Here is a 19,884-nt window from a genome sequence, read left to right as displayed (position 1 = left end):
GTTACAAGGAATTTCTTACCCGGTTTGTGTTCAGCCAATGAACGGACTTTGCTTTCATCTGGCACTGCAAAGAAATAAAAGAGACAAGGATCAGATCTGCCTGTAAATCAGCCATTTTTTAAGCAATAAATTCATACAGATTTGTAATAAGTTAAATCTTTTACTGGCAAAGATTTGAGAAAAAATTTTCCCCCAGCCTGCCTGGGGCACTTCATTTCTATTCATAGGTATTTTAAAGACAGCTGGGAGGAAATATATGTTCATTAAATCTTCTGTGAATATAATTTCATTATTTTAAAAATTTCTAATACTTTCAGTTGTTTTAACTGGGCTGTTGTTTATATATCTGCCAAAAATGTGCAAGGATCTAAAGCTGTATAACATGTAATAAAACACTTTGAGCATAACAGAAACATATACATTCAATCCTCAAGAACCAGGCTTTTGTTTCTGGTAAATGTGGAGCAAAAGGAAGCAAATTTATAATTCCTTCTGAAAGTAGTTTTAAAATTAGACAAAACCCCATATGTTCATAGTAGCACTATGAACAATAGCCAAGACATGGAAACAACCTAAATGTCTATTGATAGATGAATCAATTGAGAAGATGCGGTACATATGTACAATGGAATACTACTCAGCCATAAAAAGGAATAAAATAATGCCATTTGTAGTAACATAGATGCAACTAGAGATTCTCATACTAAGTGAAGTAAGTCAGAAAGAAAAAGACAAATACCACATGATATCACTTACATGTAGAATCTAAAATATGGCATAAATGAACCTATCTATAAAACAGAAACAGACTCATAGACATGGAGAACAGACTTGTGGTTGCTAAGGGGGATGGGGAAGAGAGGGAGATGGACTGGGAACTTGGAGTTAGTAGATGCAAATTATTACATTTAGATTGAATAAGCAGTCCTATTGTATGGTACTGGGAACTACAGTCAGTCTCTTGGGTCTTGGGATAGACCATTATGGAAGATAATATAAGAGAGGGAATATATATATATATATATATATATATATATATATATATTCCTATTTTACATATATGCATATATATATATATACATATGCATGCACACACACACATATGGATGACAGGGTCACTTTATTGTACAGCAGAAATTAGCCCAACTTGTAAATCAACTACACTTTAATTAAAAATGGAAAAAAATAGACAAAACATGAAGCAATGGCTTTCAAGAAATTAGACATCAGGCAATAGAGCATAGTGACTCTTGAAAGGTAGAAAACAAGTGAGGTGAATCCTACAATTGCTCCAGCTTACTGTCTGGAGAAAGTTTCTAGGTTGTGGTGCAGGGAGGGGAACACAGGAAGAGTCCAATGATATGAGGGTACAAATATGAAGGAAAAGAAAGACAGATTAAGTTCACAGGTTAGAGAATTGGGAGAGGAGAGAGCTATACAGGATTCCTTCTGAGATCTGCAGAGGATACCCTCAAGTCATTAGTTAAATGCTGATGATCATATGCATGTGAAGAAACTACCTAAGACCTGGGACAGAACCACTCCAATGGGGAAAGGACACAGTGTCCAAAGTTCACACAAGGCTGAGAATAAAGTTTCTACTCCCAGTACCCAGAGTGAAAACCTTCATAATTCAGGCACATCCATTAGAACAGGAAGAAGGATCTAGCTTCACTAGGTGGGAAAAATTTAGATTAACACTGCTCTGATGAAATACGTATGTTTTTTGAAAGGTACAAATTAACAAAACTTAAATAGGAAGAAAGAGATAATCTAATAGCCCTGTAGTTTGTTTTTTAATGGATTTATATTTATAATTTTCCAGGAAAGAAAACTCCAGACCAAGATGACTTCCCTGGTGAATTCTACCAAGCATTTAGGGAAGAAATAATATCAATTCTACAGATATTCTTTCAGAAAATTCAGAGGAAGGAATATTTCCCAACTCATTCTATGAGGCTGGTATTACCCTGAGAGTAATGTTAGGCAAAGACATTATATGAAAGCTATCAACCAATATCTCTGATGAACACAGAAGCAAAGTTCTTAATCCTTAAGCAACTCTGTGTGGATTACCACTTCATTATTCAATAGCAGGTGTTCAACATTCACCATGAGTCACATTCTATAGCATTCTATAAAACCCCACCTTTGCTCAAGTGTAGAAGCAAGGAAGCACCCTTGCTCCTCTGCTAACAAGGAGGCTCACCTCCATTTTCCTGAACACTGGGTTGGTCTCAGAGTAACCTACCTCCTTCATCCTTTGCCAACAATATTCAGTAACATTTCATTGACCCAGTTACTGCACAAAAATCTTCATCAATCTTCCTGCACTCACTTTGCCCTCCTTTTCTAAGCTATTTATTTTCTAGATAAAAGCATTACATGTTGCGGATTTTACTGGCATTAACTGCTTAAAAATCTTGTTAGACTTCTCTTTGTATTTCCAGTTGAAGATGTCAATCAATATGTATCAGGATCCCTTTGTGAGCCAAATTCTGTCTTTCCCAGGTATGAAAAAACTTATAGTGGAATCTACAGTATAAATGGAAAAAAAAAAAACCCTAGAAAACAATGATCATGATTTAAAAAAAAAATAGTACTAGTAGCTAATACCTACTGAGCACTTGCAATTTGCAGGTTCTACTCTATACTCTTTATATCTGTTATTCATTTAATGCTCACAAAAACCTGTAAAGATAGCTATTATTATCGTTATAGTTAAAGACCCTGAGGCATACCTCATAAGAGGAGGAGCCAGAACTTAAACATGGTGCTCTTAACCACTACTTGTGATGGACCAGAAGAGTTGTTAATACTTTTCAAATTTTTGGTAGCATGAATTCAACGTAAGGAAATACTTGAAAAGCACCCCATGTTAGAAAACTATTACCCTTTTAATTTGAATATATGTTGTTAATAGAAATCTTTCCATGGTGACCAATATTATCAAGTATTAGCTACAATTTTGTTTAACATGCTTGGAAATCTACCATTCTAATGGGTACAAGCTAAAATAATTCATCTCTATGAAACAGATGAGAAATCAACTGTCTGAGTTCAGATCTTGACTTGCATACTTACTAGTTACCTGCAATTTATTTTAACTTTCTGGTCCTCAATCTCATCATGCATAAAATGAAGATAACACTGTTTTCCCCACCACTTTACAGTGAAGATTATATGCGTAAGTTTATATGAAATAGAACATCATAGAGTAAGTGCTTAATACATATTAGTTATTAGATAATCATGAATGATTAACTAAATAAAGATATTTACGTTAGATGTTACAGAATAACCTGGTAGCTAAAAATGAGACAGATGTGGGTTGAATTCCAGCTTTAAAAGGCAAGTTACTAAGTCCCTTTAAACCTCAGTTTCCCCATGGGAAACTGTCACTACGTTTTGATTTGACCCTTTAGGTCTTGGATCACAACTGTGCTACTAGGATAGTATTACACTCCTTAAGGAGAGGATGGGGAATTGTATTCTAGAAGAACATGACACACGTCTGAGAGAAGAGCTGGGCTTCTCTATCTTCCAACGAGTCTGATGATTAAGTAGGACAAGTCACCGAACACTTCTGAATTCTTCTCCAAAAGCATAAAGCTCCATGCATTACCTTCTGAGGACATTATGTGAATTGAAAAACACTACATGGGGAGTTGTGAGAAGTAAATGAAAAAAAAAAATGTACAAAAGTACTTAGCACAGTTCCAGGTATGTATGTGTCAATAAATGAAAACTTCTGATAAATAGAAACTGTGAGAGGGATAAAGGTTGTGAGTTTAATGATGGTGATGTTTATGATTTAACTTGCTTGGGATTATAAAGGAATAGGAAGAGGGCAAGGTACTTTCAGTTGCAATCTCATGGATAATCCAATACCCACAGCAGGGTTTACCTCCCAGTTTACTTGGCTCCTAGTTCATCTTGTAGTGAAAGAAAGGTAAAGGAAATACAGTACTTAAGACTACACATACGGTCTCATTTTGTGCAGTTATTCTGAAAAAGGAACATATACAGGGTCAGGTCTTTATTTTGTTTTTGTCTGTTTTTTAAACAGGCATCAGTTATCCCATTAAATCTAAGCCAATTGAAATATTGCAAGTTCCCCAGCCATGTTAGGTTGAACATGGTAACAACTTTTTGGCTGCATACTATCTACTATTTTTAGTAGGAATACTGATCATTATTTTAATTGACAATTTGAAATTCTTTAGAACACTAACATAAACTATTTCAAAAAACAGTGTGGGAACATCCAAATGGGTGATAGGCACAAAAATTAGGGGTCTTTTTTCCAAAATATTCACTGACACAGATGTCTGTCTTTAGGACAGAAGATAAATGAATAAACATAATAGAAAATAGAGGGAACTGTAATGACTTAATTAATAGAATACATTTTACTTAAAAGGTTAAATTGGGAACAATCAATCTTTTATGCACATGCTTAGTGCTTGGAAGTGATTTAAATAACAGTAGCAAATGAGAAAATGAGGTAAAATTACACACACTACCAAGCTTTTTTAAAAAAATGACAAGTGTTATAATTAATACTTAACTTCCTTTATAACTCACATTACCTTAGAGCTACTGCAAAGTTCTCTCTCAGGGCCTGGAGCTTAAGTCTAGTCATTTTCCACATATTATTTAGATGACACAGTGATTGGAACAGGTGAAATATTAATGTATGATAGGTATGTCATTTTCAACAAAGATCTTATTTACAAGAAGTTGAAAACGAGTGAGCCTGATGTGGGAAAGGTCTTCCATTTTGAAATGATAAGAAAGGTACAAAAAAATATCAAGAGAGCAAGAGCCCAAAGTTCTTGTTCTGGTTCTGACGACAGATTGTTTCTCTTCCTTCCTTTCTTTCTTTCCCCGCCACTGCCCCAATTCCTCCCTCCTTTCCTTACTTCCAAATTTCTAGAAGAGACTAGGAGACTAACATATTCCCTTTCTTATCCTTCTGTTTTACCCAAGGGCTGGTACTACTTGCTCTTGATTACTTTAAAGGGTTATTATAGAAATTGAAGAGGTACCAGTGAAATGCTAAGCCTTAGACATTTTCATTGTAACTGTTATTACATACTAAAAGGGGACTATGGCCTTGCCCCTCTTGAGATTTCTCTAGATTTATTTAGATAATGGGATTTCTATATTAAGCTCCTGTTTCCTGGAATTCAACTCAATGGAAATTATTTGATTTAATTCCTATAAAGTGTTTCATAAGGAAGACAATCTTTGGTTTAGATATTTATTAATTTCCTGGTATGTCCATTGATTCAGGAAGACTTGCTCAGGAAACACTGCACCCTGATGGTTATGTTTCCAGTTATTTTGGTTGTATACCATTGAAGCTAATCATAACTACTCAACACCAATGGTGCCTTTTAAAAAGCACAGATAAATGCAGAGTCTTTTGGCTTAATTTCAACCAGATTCATTGCTAGAGATGAGAGAAACCATAAAGAAAGAAAATACAGCAAGAAAATCTGTGAAAAAGATGGATCACTGAGAACATCTTAGTGGTAAACATTAAAGTGCATATGATACTTAGATGTGTTGGCTTCCCAGTGGGATATGTTTATATTAATGCAGTGATCACTTAGAGTGTTTTATTCTTTTGTCAAGCCTTCTTATACACTTCAAATGCATTCTTGTTGGGGGAAAACAATCCCCTTGTTTATTGATAGCATTTGATACGCATTCTATAACATAAGTGACTATTAGAGACTGCACTTGTTTAATAAAAATTTGCAGAACAGTGGCAGATTTGGTGAGTTAATGGGCCCCATATGCTCTTCGTATGCTGACAGAAGATGGTATATTGCTAACACGCACAAATCTCTTCAGATGAAAATTGCCATCAGCTACAATTACTCTTTTTGAGAATGCCAACACTATATCACGAATGGGGAATATGCAAATGTGTTCAGATTCCCGCTACTTCATATTGGATACGTTGATGCAAAGCAGCATTCTAAAATGTGATGCAATGCTTGTCGTTCACAGAGACAGCTCTATTTCATTTAACTCTTGACTTCCGTATCTTTGACATAGCAGAGACTGCAATTTTGAAGATGATGTTTGGAACGATAAAAATCTATCTTCTAATGAGGCCATAAATACTTCTCTTTGGGAAGTCTGCTAAGAAACTCAGTATCCAGTAATTCCCTAATGGTTAATAAACTTGTTTCTAAAAGTTGTTCCTTCAGAATTAAAAAAAAATTGATGTAGTTGCCAATATTAAGAATCAATTTTCTTCTCCTTTAGCAAATCAATTTCTGTGCCACTGATTGATTTCCAGAATTTCTAAGGAACACAAACCTGTTTGAAGTTGTAAATTCAGTTCCTTCTTTAGTAACCATAAACTATTAGTGCATTAATTTATACTGTTTTCTTATGTCAATGGCTATTTGGTATACGTTTCTCCTTAGGGAGACTTTTTGAGTTTTCAGCACTATAAATTCTTATGTGTTGAAAATTCTCCCATCTCTTGGAAAAAAAAATACAGCTTTTGCTGAAAAGGTATTAGGGGATCAGTACAAGATAATGATTCAAGTGTTTATCTCACCATCTCTCTTAGCAAGCTACCCCGTCCCCTGCAATACCATCTTCATCCCTGCATGTGTTGCTGCTCGGATAATAAGCTAATCAGAAGACAACAGCTGAAGTTCCTGTGCCATGTTATAGCGCATCTTCTAGCTAGGCTCCTCAGGACAAAAATGAGGGACCCGGTCCTTCATCATTATCTGATTATTCATAAGTTCACAACTTTTCAGTGGTCTCTTTAGAATCCTCCTTCTTTCTCCATGAATCTTAGAGGAGCTTAAATCTAAAGTCAGGACAATCCAATGCTTTCTATATGGTCTTATACTATTGTCTTTATCTCACTAAAGAGCATTGGAAAAAAAAAAAACAAATCATCCCTTCATCAATTTATTGATTCACTTGTTTTGAATCCATTCAATAAATATTGTCCTTTTGAGAAGAATCAGATCCTTAACCATAGGGTTTAATGAGGAGATACAAATAAATAATGCATTGATACAATATGACATAATAAATAGTATAATAAAGGAATAAGAATATGCTTTAGGAATATAGTAGTCACACAGACATGAGGATTCACAAAAATAATAAAGCTTTTACTGACTGAGTGCTTGAACCAATACATCTAGGATGCCTTGTTCATGGCAAGGAGTAGCATCACAAGAGTGGAAGAGCTCAAGCTTTTCTGTTAAGGGGACTTGGATTCTGACACTAATCACATGTGTGACTGTGGACTCATTACTTAGTTTTTTTCAAGTTTACTGAATTTATCAGTAAAATGTGGATAATGCCTCCTACGACAGAGTATGAGATAATTTTCAGGATATAGAAACTTGTGGAATCTAGCAGAAGCAAGTGCTCAAAGATGGATTATGCCTATCTTTCACACCCCACTTCTGTTAAGTGCTCTGCACTCCATCACATCAGAAATCTCTTTTTGAATTGGCCATGCAACTTCATGCATCTGGACAATATACAAATAGCACATGCAATTTCTTTAGACTTAAAATGAAAATTCATCCATTCTCTTGCTAGGCAAACATGCTTTAAGACGCCATTCAAATGACCTTCAAGTTACCTTCTCATGTCTTCAGGCTGAGCTTGGGGACCAAAGTAATCTGTAAATATCTCAATTATTTGTGGATGGGTCTATTTCACATTAAGGAAGGGATAGGTTTTGTTTGTCCTTGTTGGCCTGGAATCATGCCTAGAACTTCATAGGTACTCGTTAATGTTTGCTGAGTAAATGAATAAAAAAAATTGTAAGAGGAAAGAAAGAAAGTAGCAAGTTGGATATATCCATTCAGCAAAATGTTCTAGATAAATGAATGTGAAATATGTTTATCGTGGTACGTATATGGTATATGGATGTTGTGACAAAAGATGTTTATAAACCTAGTAAAATTCTTGTGCAATTTGCTGAGGCATTCCTGGCAAAGCAACAGTAGGAGAAGGTGATGGAGTTCAATTCTGGGGTAGGTCTAAATAAAGATGACAACATGGTAGAACTGTTTGGAATACCTATAAATCATATTTTGACTAGTGAACTATAGAAAAAAATGTAATTGGTAGTTTAGGCACAACTCATTGTGTATATCTAATAACTAGGTTATTAGCGTTTATGTATTTAATTTGGGGCTTGCTGGTACTAATCTTACTTTATTTTTTACATGGTAATGGCACTTAAAAGAGCAGTTCATTCTATTTACAGAAAATATCATATCACATTAACAAAAATACTTGGTACAGACGATATTCCTTTCAGTACAAAATGTTATGAGTTTCCAAAGCAGCAAATATATATTTTTTTGTTACATCACAAGTTCAGACAAAAACAAAACCCTCCACTAACTCAAATAAAACAAACACTGTATTAACCGATGGCTTTGAGAAAAGAATATTCTTTTACTTTGAATCCCTGAGGGGGTTACACTCCAATTTCATTCCCTTCCCTCTTTACTCAGAGGTAACCACAATCCTGAATTTTGTGATAATTTTCTTGCTTTTCTTTTATAAATTTGTCCCCAAATAACATTCTTTAAATTTGACAATACTGGATCATCTCACATATTTTTCTGTGTTTACTGATGTGATCATACAATTTTTCTTTTTTAGTCTGTTAGTATGTGACATACTGCTTCATTTCAAAGGTTAAACAACCTTGCATTCCCAGGATAAACTCTATTTGGTCCATATATATATATATATATATATATATATATATATTTTAATATATTGTTGAGTTCAACTTGCTAAATTTTTAAAAGTAATTTAATACCAATTTATGAAGAATGCCAATCTAATGCTTTCTTTCTTATAATCCTTGTCTGGCTCTGCTGTCACTGTAAGGCCAGCTTCATAGAATGAGGTGGGGAACACTCCCATCTCTTTATTTATCTGGATGTGTTTCTGTACAATTCCTATGATTTCCTCCTATAAATTGCTTAGTAGAATTCACCAATAAACCCATCTGGACCTAGAGTTTTCTTTGTGGGAAAATATTTTACTACAGTTCAATGTCTTTAATAGCTATAGAGATATTTAGACTGATTTCTTCTTTTATTGGATGCTGGATACTATGAATTTTACCTTGTTAGATACTCAGTATTTTTATATTCCTATAAATATTTTTATATCTTTGAGGTATAGTTGAGTTATCTGAAAAGACTTAATCCTTTTCAGCTTTGCTTTTAAGATTTGTTAGGTAGGATTACAGCAGCATTTACCCTAGGCTGACAATGCCTTACTTCAGGGGCAATGGGTTTATGCATATCTTATCCAATGTCTGGTGGATTTTAAGGTTTTTACAATATTATTGGTGGGAACAGGTAGCATTCCTAGTCCTGTATGAGCTCTGGGTACTGTTTCCTGGATCCTTTTGGGAGTTATTTTCTTAGTCTTGGGAATTTCCTCACTTATGTGCTCTGATCAGTATTCTGTGGAAAACTCAAGAGAGATTCTCTAGCTAGTTCTGGAGTTCACTATGTATATCTCTCTTCTCTGATACTCTGCAAACTCTAACCATCTTGCTTTCCCTAGGCTCTCAGCCCTATCTCTTTAACTCAGGGATTAGAAAAATGTAATATGGATCTTATAACAGGTTTCACCACATGGTACTATTTAATAATCTCTGAAATAAGTGGCAAAATAATTACAATATTTAATAAATGGAAGCATAGTTGTCTGTATAACCACAGCTTCTTAAATCACAGAACCAATGGCCCTAAGGCTATTTGAGTAACTGTAACCCAAAGTGTCACAGGTAGAACACTGAGCTAAGAATGTGATGAGTGACTGAGAATATTCTTTGAAAATCCCCCTCTCTCTCCTCTTTTTTTTTCCCTTTCTTTTTACAGCCACACCCGTAGCATATAGAAGAAATTCCCAGGCTAGGGGTCGAATCAGAGCTGCAGCTGCCAGACTATGCTGTAGCCACAGCAACTTGGGATCTGAACTGCATCTGTGACCTACACTGCAGCGTGTGACAACACCAGATCCTTAACCCACTGAGCGAGGCCAGGGATAGAATCTGCATCCTCATGGATATTAGTCAGGGTATTAACTTGCTTAGCCACAATGGGAATTCCTGAATATCTCATTACCTGCTTGTCTCCTACATGAAGTTATCATGAACTCAACATTGTGAATAAGCAATTAAAATTATTTTTAAAAATATAGGACCACAAAGAGAATACTGGAAAGCCAGTGGAATGAAAGAAAACTATGTTTAGGTCCAGGGCTATTCCCCTGTCCTGAGAGCACATATGCTATTCTCACAAGCAACAGTCATATGACCTCCTTCCAAGAGTTCTCATAAGTGGACCTAAGGTTTTTCCCTTCCCCTGGCTGAGCTTTGACAATTGCCTCCCAACTTGCTCTTGACTTACCTACATCTCCTCAACTTTACATCTTATTTACCAAATATTCACAATATCTATGTTAACCATCATTTTCATCATTTTTCTAACCTACCCAAAAACTTGCACTAAATTCAACTAGAAAATAGTCTTCTTGGTCTTTTATTCAAGGTTTGAACCCTTTTAACCTCTCTCCACCTCTTACTGAAGTCATTTAGAGTGATTCCTTAGTTCTTCCCATTTGTCTTTATCCTTAGTTGAAAATGCCTCAAACCTCTCACATATAAATACTGCATTTCTTCTGGGCCCAGCTCTACACTATAACCTCCTTTTTGTAGAATATTCTATTTATGTCTCCCCCAGAACATGTTAGGTTTGCCTCCAAGCAAATGTACCTCTTCCTACCCTGTGTTGTATTGATTTGTGGGCAACTTCAGTGAAGGCAAAGATGGTATTTTATTCATCTTTACATGACAAAAAGTTACACATTGCAGGTTTATTCCTAGGTATTTGATTTTTTGGGGTGCAATTTAAAAAGATACTGTACTTTTGTATTCCTTTTCTAATATTTCATTGTTAGCACACAGAAATGTGACTGATTTCTGAATGTTAATCTTATATCCTGCTACTTTGCTGAATTTGTTGATCAATTTGAGTAGTTTTGGGGGGTTTTCTATATACAGTATCATGTCATCTGCATACAGTAACAATTTTACCTCTTCTCTTCTGATTTGGATAAATTTTATTTCTTTTGTCTGTCTAATTGCTGTGGCTAGGACTTCCAATAATATGCTGAATGAAAGTGCTGAGAGTGGGCATCCTTGTCTTGTTCCAGATTTAGTGGGAAGGCTTTCAGCTTTTCTCCATTGAGTATCATATTTCCTGTGGGTTTGTCATAAATAGCTTTTATTATGTTAAGGTATGTTCCCCCTATACCCACTTTGGTAAGAGTTTGATCATGAATGGATGTTGGACTTTGTCAAATGCTTTTTCTGCATCCATTAAGATGATCATGTGGTTTCTGACTTTTCTTTTGGTAATGTGGTCGATTTTGTTACTATGACATTGATTGATTTGTGTACATTGAACTAACCTTGTGAACCTGGGATGAATCCCACTTGGTCGTGGTGTATGATCTTTTTTATATGTTGCTGGATTTTGTTGGCTACAATTTTGTTGAGAATTTTTGCATCTATATTCATCAGAAATATTGTCCTATAGTTTTCTTTTTTTTGCGGTATTTTTGTCTGGTTTTGGTATTAGGGTGATGGTGGCATAATAGAATGTCTTTGGGAGTGTTTCTTCTTCTTCAACATTTTGGAAAAGTTTAAGGAGAATGGGTCTAAGTTCCTCTTTGAATGTTTGGAAGAACTCTCTTGTGAAGCCATCTGGTCCTGGACTTTTATTTGCATGGAGTGTTTTTATGATATATTCAATTTCATCTCTAATGATCAGCCTGGTCAGTTGATCTATTTCTTCTTGATTCAGTTTTGACAGGCTGTAAGTTTCTAGAAAGTTACCCATTTCTTCTGGGATATCAAATTTGTTGGTATACAATTGTTCATAGCATTCTCTTATGGTTATTTGTATTTCTGCAGTATCTGTTGTGACTTCTCCTTTTTCATTTCTTATTTTGTTTATTTGGATTTTTTCTCTCCTTTTCTTGGTGATTCTGGCCAGAGGTTTGTCAATTCTGTTTACCTTTTCAAAGAACTCAGTCTTGGTTTTATTGATTTTTTTCTTCTATTGTTTTTTGAATCTCTATTTTATTGATTTCCTCTCTGATCTTCATGATTTCCTTCCATCTGCTGACTTTAGGTTTCATTTGTTCTTTTTTTTTTCTAATTCATTTAGTTATGGGTTAAGTTGTCGATTTGAGATTTTTCTTCTTTTTTGAGGAAGGCCTGTATTGCTATGATTTTCCCTATGAGCACTGCTTTTGCAGCATCCCACAGATTTTGAGTAGTTGTGTCTTCATTATCATTTGTCTTGAGGCTGCATGTTCACTGAAGGACTATTCACACTAGCCAAGATGTGGAAACAACCTAAACATCCATCCACAGATGATTGGATTAAGATGTGGTAATATATACACAATGGAATACTACTCAGCCACAAAAAAGAATACAATAATGCCATTTGCAGCAGCATTGATGGAAATAGAGACTCTCATACTAAGTGAAGTAAGTCATAAAGAGAAGGACAAATACCATATGATATCACTTATATCTGGAATCTAATATATGGCACAAATGAACCTTTCCACAGAAAAGAAAATCATGGACATGGAGAACAGACTTGTGGTTGCCAAGAGGGAGGGGGAGGGACTGGGAATTTGGGGTTAATAGATGCAAGCTATTGCCTTTGGAATGGATAAGCAATGAGATCCTGCTGTATAGCACTGGGAACTATGTCTGGTTACTTGAGTTGGAGCATGATAATGTGAGAAAAAAAGAATGTATACAAGTATGTATGAGTGGATAACCTTGCTGTGTAGTAGAAAATTGACAGACCACTGTAAATCAGCTATAACAGAAAAAATAAAAATCACTATAAAAAAAGAAAAAAATTTGGGAACTTTTAATATTTTAAGCATAATACAGTCTTTTCATACTAGATAGGAAATAAATGTTCTTAAGAGACAAAAAATAAAATAAAAAACTTACAGATTACAAAGCTCCTCAAAAGTGAGTTGTATCAAGTCTCTCTCTCTGCCCCCATTTTCAAATCTATGACAAGGAAAAGACCACTGTGTGTGCTCTCTCCCAAGAGACTTCTTTCTCTGTGAATTCTTGGGATCTACCAAAGGGTAAGGCTATTTCCACTCAGACTGTGAAAACTCTGTTTCCTAGACCCTTGCTAAGAATTTCTATTATCAGCAAGGTAATGTTACCTGGCCTTGCTCACAAGATCAGGTTAAGGAGCCAGCATTGCTACAAGCTGTGGTGTAGATCACAGATCTTGCTCAGATCCCGTGTTTCCATGGCTTTGGTATAAGCTGGCAGTTGCAGCTCTGATTCAATCCCTACCCTGGGAACTTCATGTGACACAATGATATGGGTATCACCCCAGGTAAAAAAAGAAAAGAAAAGAAAAGAAACAACACACTCCATTTCCAGTATTTATTATATATATTTCCATACAGTGATTCTATCTTTAATAGGGACAAAGAGGAAGGAAACTGAAACTAATTACCAATTTACCTAGGTCAGAAATCATGCTGAGCATTTTTTTTTTTCTTTTATGGCAGCACCTGCAGCATATGGAAGTTCCTAGCCAGGGACCAAATCTGAGCCTCAACTGTGACCTACACCACAGCTTTGGCAAGGCCAGATCCTTAACCCATTGAGCTGGGCTGGGGATCAAACTTGCACTGCCACAGAGACAATGCCAAATCCTTAACCAGCTGTACCACAGCAGGAACTCCATGCTAAGTGTTTTAATATATGTTATCCCATTTAGTCCTTGCAAAAGCTCTGTATTATTACCTTCACCTTACAGAGGAGGAACTGAGGCTCAGTGGTGTGTGTCAGTAAGTTAGTAAGTGGGGTAGCAGGAAGCTCAAGGGCGCCTAACTTCAAAGCACATGCTCCTTCTACTGTGTGAATCCCAGAGATGAGATTTTGCTAATAGCTTTACCATCAAGAACTGTATGTTTCACTAGTCACCACTACTTCCTAAAGAGAATTTCATGACAAACCATGTGAAGGAACACATGGTGCCTCTTCACGGCTATTGATGCTCTCAAAAATATGAGATAGAGTTGTCATAAGTTGTTTTGAGCCTCATACACCTGGGAGTTGTTACTGAGGAGAGGCTGAGGTCTGGACTACTGTTCAGATGGTGTCAGAGCAGTGCAAAAGGGGAGGGGGAGAAAAATCTAAGTGACATCACAGAGAACTTACTGCTTAAATATAGGAATGAACTAACAGAGAGAACTTCAGATGAATCCAGTGTGTGGTCTTGGGACTGAGGGCTGCCATAATTAGAAGACAGAGGAAAAAAATGGTGTAGGATTAGGTTAATAGTCTCAATAGAGCAGAAGCAGCCTGGAGTGCCCTGGGATTCACGTCTCTCTTTTTCACCTCCTACCAACTTTTTGGTGCAACTTAAGTCAGCATTAGATTTTGTCAGCCAAACTGGTCAATTGTTGGCTCATTCAGTCTATAGGCAATGAAAATCCTGAAGTCCATTTTACATTAACTGCTGTTAAAGCAAGACTTGGTCCAACAAATATCTTTGGAGAGCCAGTGCTATGCCAGGCATCATGCTGGACACTGGGACTGTGGAAGTGAGCTCGAGCACCAGCAGGATTCCTAGCATACGACTAACCACAAATACTATGAGGCATATTAGTAAACATTCCTGATCAAAGCTACCATCGGGTCTCAACTTGACAGATGTGGTAAACCCCTGACTCATCTTTGGGATTCTCCATTTATTCCCTATAGTTGATTTTCCACACAGGAGCTAGTGCAATCCTTTTAAAACAAAAAGCTAAGCAAAAATCTCACCACGACAGTCCCTTGGCTCAAAGCCTCTCAACAGCTTCCAATCACATTTAGAAGAAAATTCAAAAACTTGCCATAGCCTCTGAATCCTGATCCCTGGGGGCCTTTCCAACCACATTCTGCACAGCTCTCCCCTTGCTTGGTGTACTTCACCCATGCTGGTCCTATTGCAGTTCCCTAAACATGCCAAGCCCACCCTTCTTTAGGGCTTTGGGACATGCTCCTCCCCCACATCATTCTCTGCTGTCCTTCATTCACATCTCCACAGACAGGAGATCATCACAGGGGTCTCCCTGGCCACCTGACCTAAGGTAGGCCCTTCCAACCCCAACTCTCTGTTACTATCTCCTCATCCTGCTTCATTTTCCTACAAAGCACTCACCACTGACATCTTCCCCATTACAGCATATGTTCCATGTGGACATGGGCTTTGCTTTGTTCACTAGTTTGTCTCTAGAGTCTAGAACAGTGCCTGGTACACAGTAAACACTCAGTAAATGTTTGTTGAATGAAAGGAGGATAATCAGGGAACTGGAATAAATGGTAATACAGAGAATGGACCTGGTTTATGGACTGGTTCTTCCTGATGGCTTTAAGTTGAGACTCAGAGATATATAGGGAAGCATGAAGTTGGTTTTTGGACAGAGGAAATTATGAAAGCCCCCGAACAGGTCCCATACATAGAACCCCAAAATCCTCTGTATAGCTGCAGTGCTCAGCATGCAAGGGCGATGGGTGAGAGATCAAGTGGGGCAGGAAGAAACAGGTCATCCTGAAGACTCTCAAAAGCCACATTAATGAGTTTGTCTTTATCCTCAAGGCAATGGGACACTGTTAAGGGATTTTCAGCAAGAAAGTGACATGATCGGATTTGTGTTTTAAAATGATCACCCAGGCTGCAGCGTGGAAAATGAATTGGATGGGAGCAAGACAGGAGGCAACTGCTTCTTTTTTTTGAACTCAAGCATAGGAATTTACATTTATCCCTATTAAATTTAATCTTCTGAATTGCAGCTCATCAATTCTCCCTGTTGAGATCTTTTCAAATCCTGAATCTGTCATCCAATGCATTAGCTAACCCACCAAGCTGTGTGTCACTTACACATTGACAAGTAGGCTTGCGACACCCAAGTCATGTGCGGGACTTTTGTCACTGAACACCATGCCTCCTTTCTTCGGCTACTACTGGGATGTCTGGCTGGGTAGAAACATGACCTCTCATCACTAGGCAGTGTCCCTTCTTGTAAAGTTAGCTGGCCAGCCCAGAATTGAACTATAACTCTTGAGATCTAGTAACCTGAGCTATCCAGGATTTTCATGTGCATTTCCCCTACAGCTCATGGGCTTCACACTAAGACACAGTTTATTCTTGTAAGAATTAATTTTGGCATTGGGCTTCTGGCTGGGGATTATATAGTTGCTTCTGTTCTTGGCTACAATAAGTGCTATCAAAAGATTTCTCTTCTGGCGTGATCTGAAGTATGTAATACTGTCTGTATTTCTGCCCAGAATCTACTATCATCTGTTTAATATGCAAACTGTGCAAAAGCTAGGCTACTAGTGTGTAATCGATTTTGAAAAGTTGTCATCCAGACTCATTGTTTTTCAGAGGATATTAATTTGGGGGTTTATGTGCTGTCTTTCCAATTCAGAGCATACAACCATTCATTTAAATGGGATGTACAAAGTTCTGCACACACTCTAGCAAAATGATCTGGTATTTATACTGATCTATTAGATGAGCTCATTTAAATCAAGATCCTTTTTTTGCAGAACAAGTGATTACTCATACATATTAAATATCCTCTATCTTGTTGGAAGGTACCGATATATATTAAGAAACGAACAAAGGTGAGCAAACAGAAAACATTAATAGGAAACAGAAAGTTGCTAGAACCAGAGTCCAAAGTGACTTCACAGAAAGGGATTTCTTTAAATCTCTGTTCCTTAGACCAGGGATTTCTTTGGAGGCCTCTGAGTCTACTGATGAAAGAAGAGAAAAGGAAAAGCAGTGGCTGAATTTATGGTATAGCATTCCTTCCTTCCCTCTGACCCCTGAATCTTACCTTCAATACGGTTTCTTATTGTAAAACTTTGTAGGAGATTTATGAAAAAATGATTTAAAATTATTTATGCATGAACTTTTCATTTAATAAGAATTAAATGATTTTTAGCAATCTTTTTACATCCTTAGAAATTCTTATGAAGTGGGGAAAATAATCCCCAAATACAAATGTAATGTATTGATACTTTTTAATAAGTTCTAAATGTATCAATTAATAAAGCTGGCACAATTTTACACTTCAGAGATAGTCTTTGATTAATTTCAGATTTCTGGCTTCATTCTCATAGTTTAGAGCCAGTAATTTTTTTATATCTTGAATACTTTGGTAGGTCCCTGTAAAGCTCTAAGCCTTGTGCCTATAATGACTGACAGGAAAAACAAACAAACAAACAAAACAAAGAGAAAAGAAAAAAAAAAAAACCCTTGCCTGCATCAAACAGAGGAATTGTTTCAAAAATTCAGGATATAAAAAGTAAAGTTAAAGACCATAGCTTTAGCATCACTAAGAAGAAGAAAAAATAATGATTTACTGATGCCTCTTTTCTAAGTGTTGTGTCTTCACTAGATTCCCTGGTTTGAAAATGGCACCATCATTGTCCCAAGCAACTCTGACTCCTTGTCCTCTGCCTCAGCCTCAATATAATTGGTCAACCTTGGCTTTGACTGAAGATGGAGAATCAAGTCATTGCTCTTACCACTTTTCCACTGACGCTACAATTATATCAAAATAGGATTAGAATAATAATCTCAAAGGACTAAGATCTAAAAGAATTTGAAAATTTTGCCAAGACTTCGGAGGCTCTTTTTTGCACTTTTGTACATCAGTGACCAGAAGCTTTCAACCTTACAAGGTAGATTTGGCAGACACTGCTGGCTAGATGTCCCATTCTCCTTGGCTACTTTCTGGTTAGAAGGTATGGAACATGTCACCGTCTGGCCAATGAGCTAAAAGTGGAAGTTTTCTGGGCAGCACTTCATGGACAATATCAGATATCCTGATATAAAGGGAAGAATGGTGGCACATCCATTTGCCTTATTACCACTCACCACTTTTTCTTTTTTTTTTTTTCCTTTGGTGTGTAACATGAATATGATTTTTGAAGATACTAGAGCCATTTGGACATGAGGACAAAAGCCTCCAAATCAAGAAGGACAGAATGGAAAAAGAGGAGCCTAGGTCTCTTATGGTTTCATCAGGATCCTGAATTGGCCCGATCTGGACTTGAATGCTGTATATGACAAATAACACTGTTTATTAGATCACTGCTGGCAGAGTTCTCTATTTAGGACCATTTTAAGAGGTGGGAATAACTTTCTGTGGCAGCCTGAAATCAGTTAACAAACATGCTGTCATTCTATCCATAAATATACTCATTCTCTCTTCCAGGTGTGATCCTCAGTGATGAGAAGCCGGTATCCTGCACTGTCTTCATTCTTTTGGTAGTTAAATATCCCCATTTCTTTCTATCATGGACAGGATTACCTGCTTTTTTTTTAAATTTTAATGATGTCTATTGATTTTATTCTAACTGTAAATGTAATACATATTTTAAGATTTGAAATATGCAAAGATATATCAATAAGATAAAAATGATCTTTGTAATTTTCACTAAGAGAAAAATCAATGTTAATGTTTTGACAAATGTACTTCCATTATTTATATAGGTACAGATATGCACATCTATATGTACATATATACACTAATTCTACACTGTGTTTTTCAAATATTTTATCATTAACATTTAATGTCATTAAATAGTCTGAATATTTTTATCGGTCACATAATAGTCGATTACATCTATTAGATTAATAGCCTGTAATTTCACTAATCCTCTTATTGCTGGAAAATTAAGTTCACTATAGTGAAAAATCCTTTAACTTAAATCTTGGTCAAATCTTTAATTTTTTTATAGGATTTTTCTTCAAAATGGAATTACTGGATAAAAGACAAAAATAGTGCAAAGGTGCCTTATACAATTGCCACACTGTTTTTCAGTAAAGCAGCATTGATTTAAAAATATGACAAGAATGTGTTGTGAGACTAGTGCATATATTTCTCAACATTTTCCAAAGTTTGCCAATATTTTAATTTCCTTATTCCTTGTTGGATGAACATATTTAATGTATATTGGCTGATCAAATTTCTTTTTTCTTTTGTGAAATATCTGATTATATATTTTTCTAATTTTGTATTGAAATTTTTTCAATTGCTAACAAGAGATATTCTTATATTAAAGATGTCATGTTTTCTAATATTCCCTTATTCTCTTGAACACAGAACATATAGGTAATAGGAAAGGATTATTAGGTGTCTCTTCAACAAACTCTTTTAATCCTACTTTAAGAAAATTGGAGTTTCAAATTAATTAACCTTTTAGGATGTTGCTGCATTAAAAAAGGAGCAATGCAATCCAAAGTGAACTCTTAGGATCCTTCTTTAGTTTCACATATATTATCCATAGTAAATCTCTTTTCCAACTTAGGAAAGATTTTCTCTTTCCATTCAAACAGTATTCTTTACATATTTCTCTTTATACTAGCATTTTATTTGCAAAATGAACCTTCAATATGCATAGAAAAGTACATGGTAAAGATATACTGAACACTAGGTTAACACTATTGCCGTCTTTTAGGAATATAATATTCCCAATCCATTAATGATGAAGCACTATCACCATTTTTTCCTATGGGGTAGACAATCAGACTGAGCTGTCTTTAGAAATTCTTGCCCTTAATGACTTTGTGATCACATTTTCAATATAATAATATTCTCTGACAACAACCTTACAAATGTTTTGTTAGGTCAGTCTCCCAAGGCAACAGAAATAAAAGCAAAAATAAACCAATGGGACCTAATCAAACTGATAAGCCTTTGCAGAGCAAAGGA

General features: G+C 36.0%; 1 protein-coding gene across 1 annotated transcript in view; it reads right to left on the bottom strand.

Moving 5' to 3' along the window:
* PARD3B (par-3 family cell polarity regulator beta) overlaps positions 1–19,884 on the bottom strand; it is a 1,037,082-nt gene that overhangs the window by 373,022 nt on the left and 644,176 nt on the right. Inside the window, exon 16 of the mRNA XM_047773303.1 lies at positions 20–64. Coding sequence (XP_047629259.1) covers positions 20–64 — 45 coding nt within the window. The remainder of the gene's footprint in view (positions 1–19; positions 65–19,884) is intronic.

Source organism: Phacochoerus africanus, chromosome 3 (assembly GCF_016906955.1).
Source record: "Phacochoerus africanus isolate WHEZ1 chromosome 3, ROS_Pafr_v1, whole genome shotgun sequence".
NCBI lineage: Eukaryota > Metazoa > Chordata > Mammalia > Artiodactyla > Suidae > Phacochoerus > Phacochoerus africanus.
This window is presented reverse-complemented; position numbering and strand designations above follow the sequence as displayed.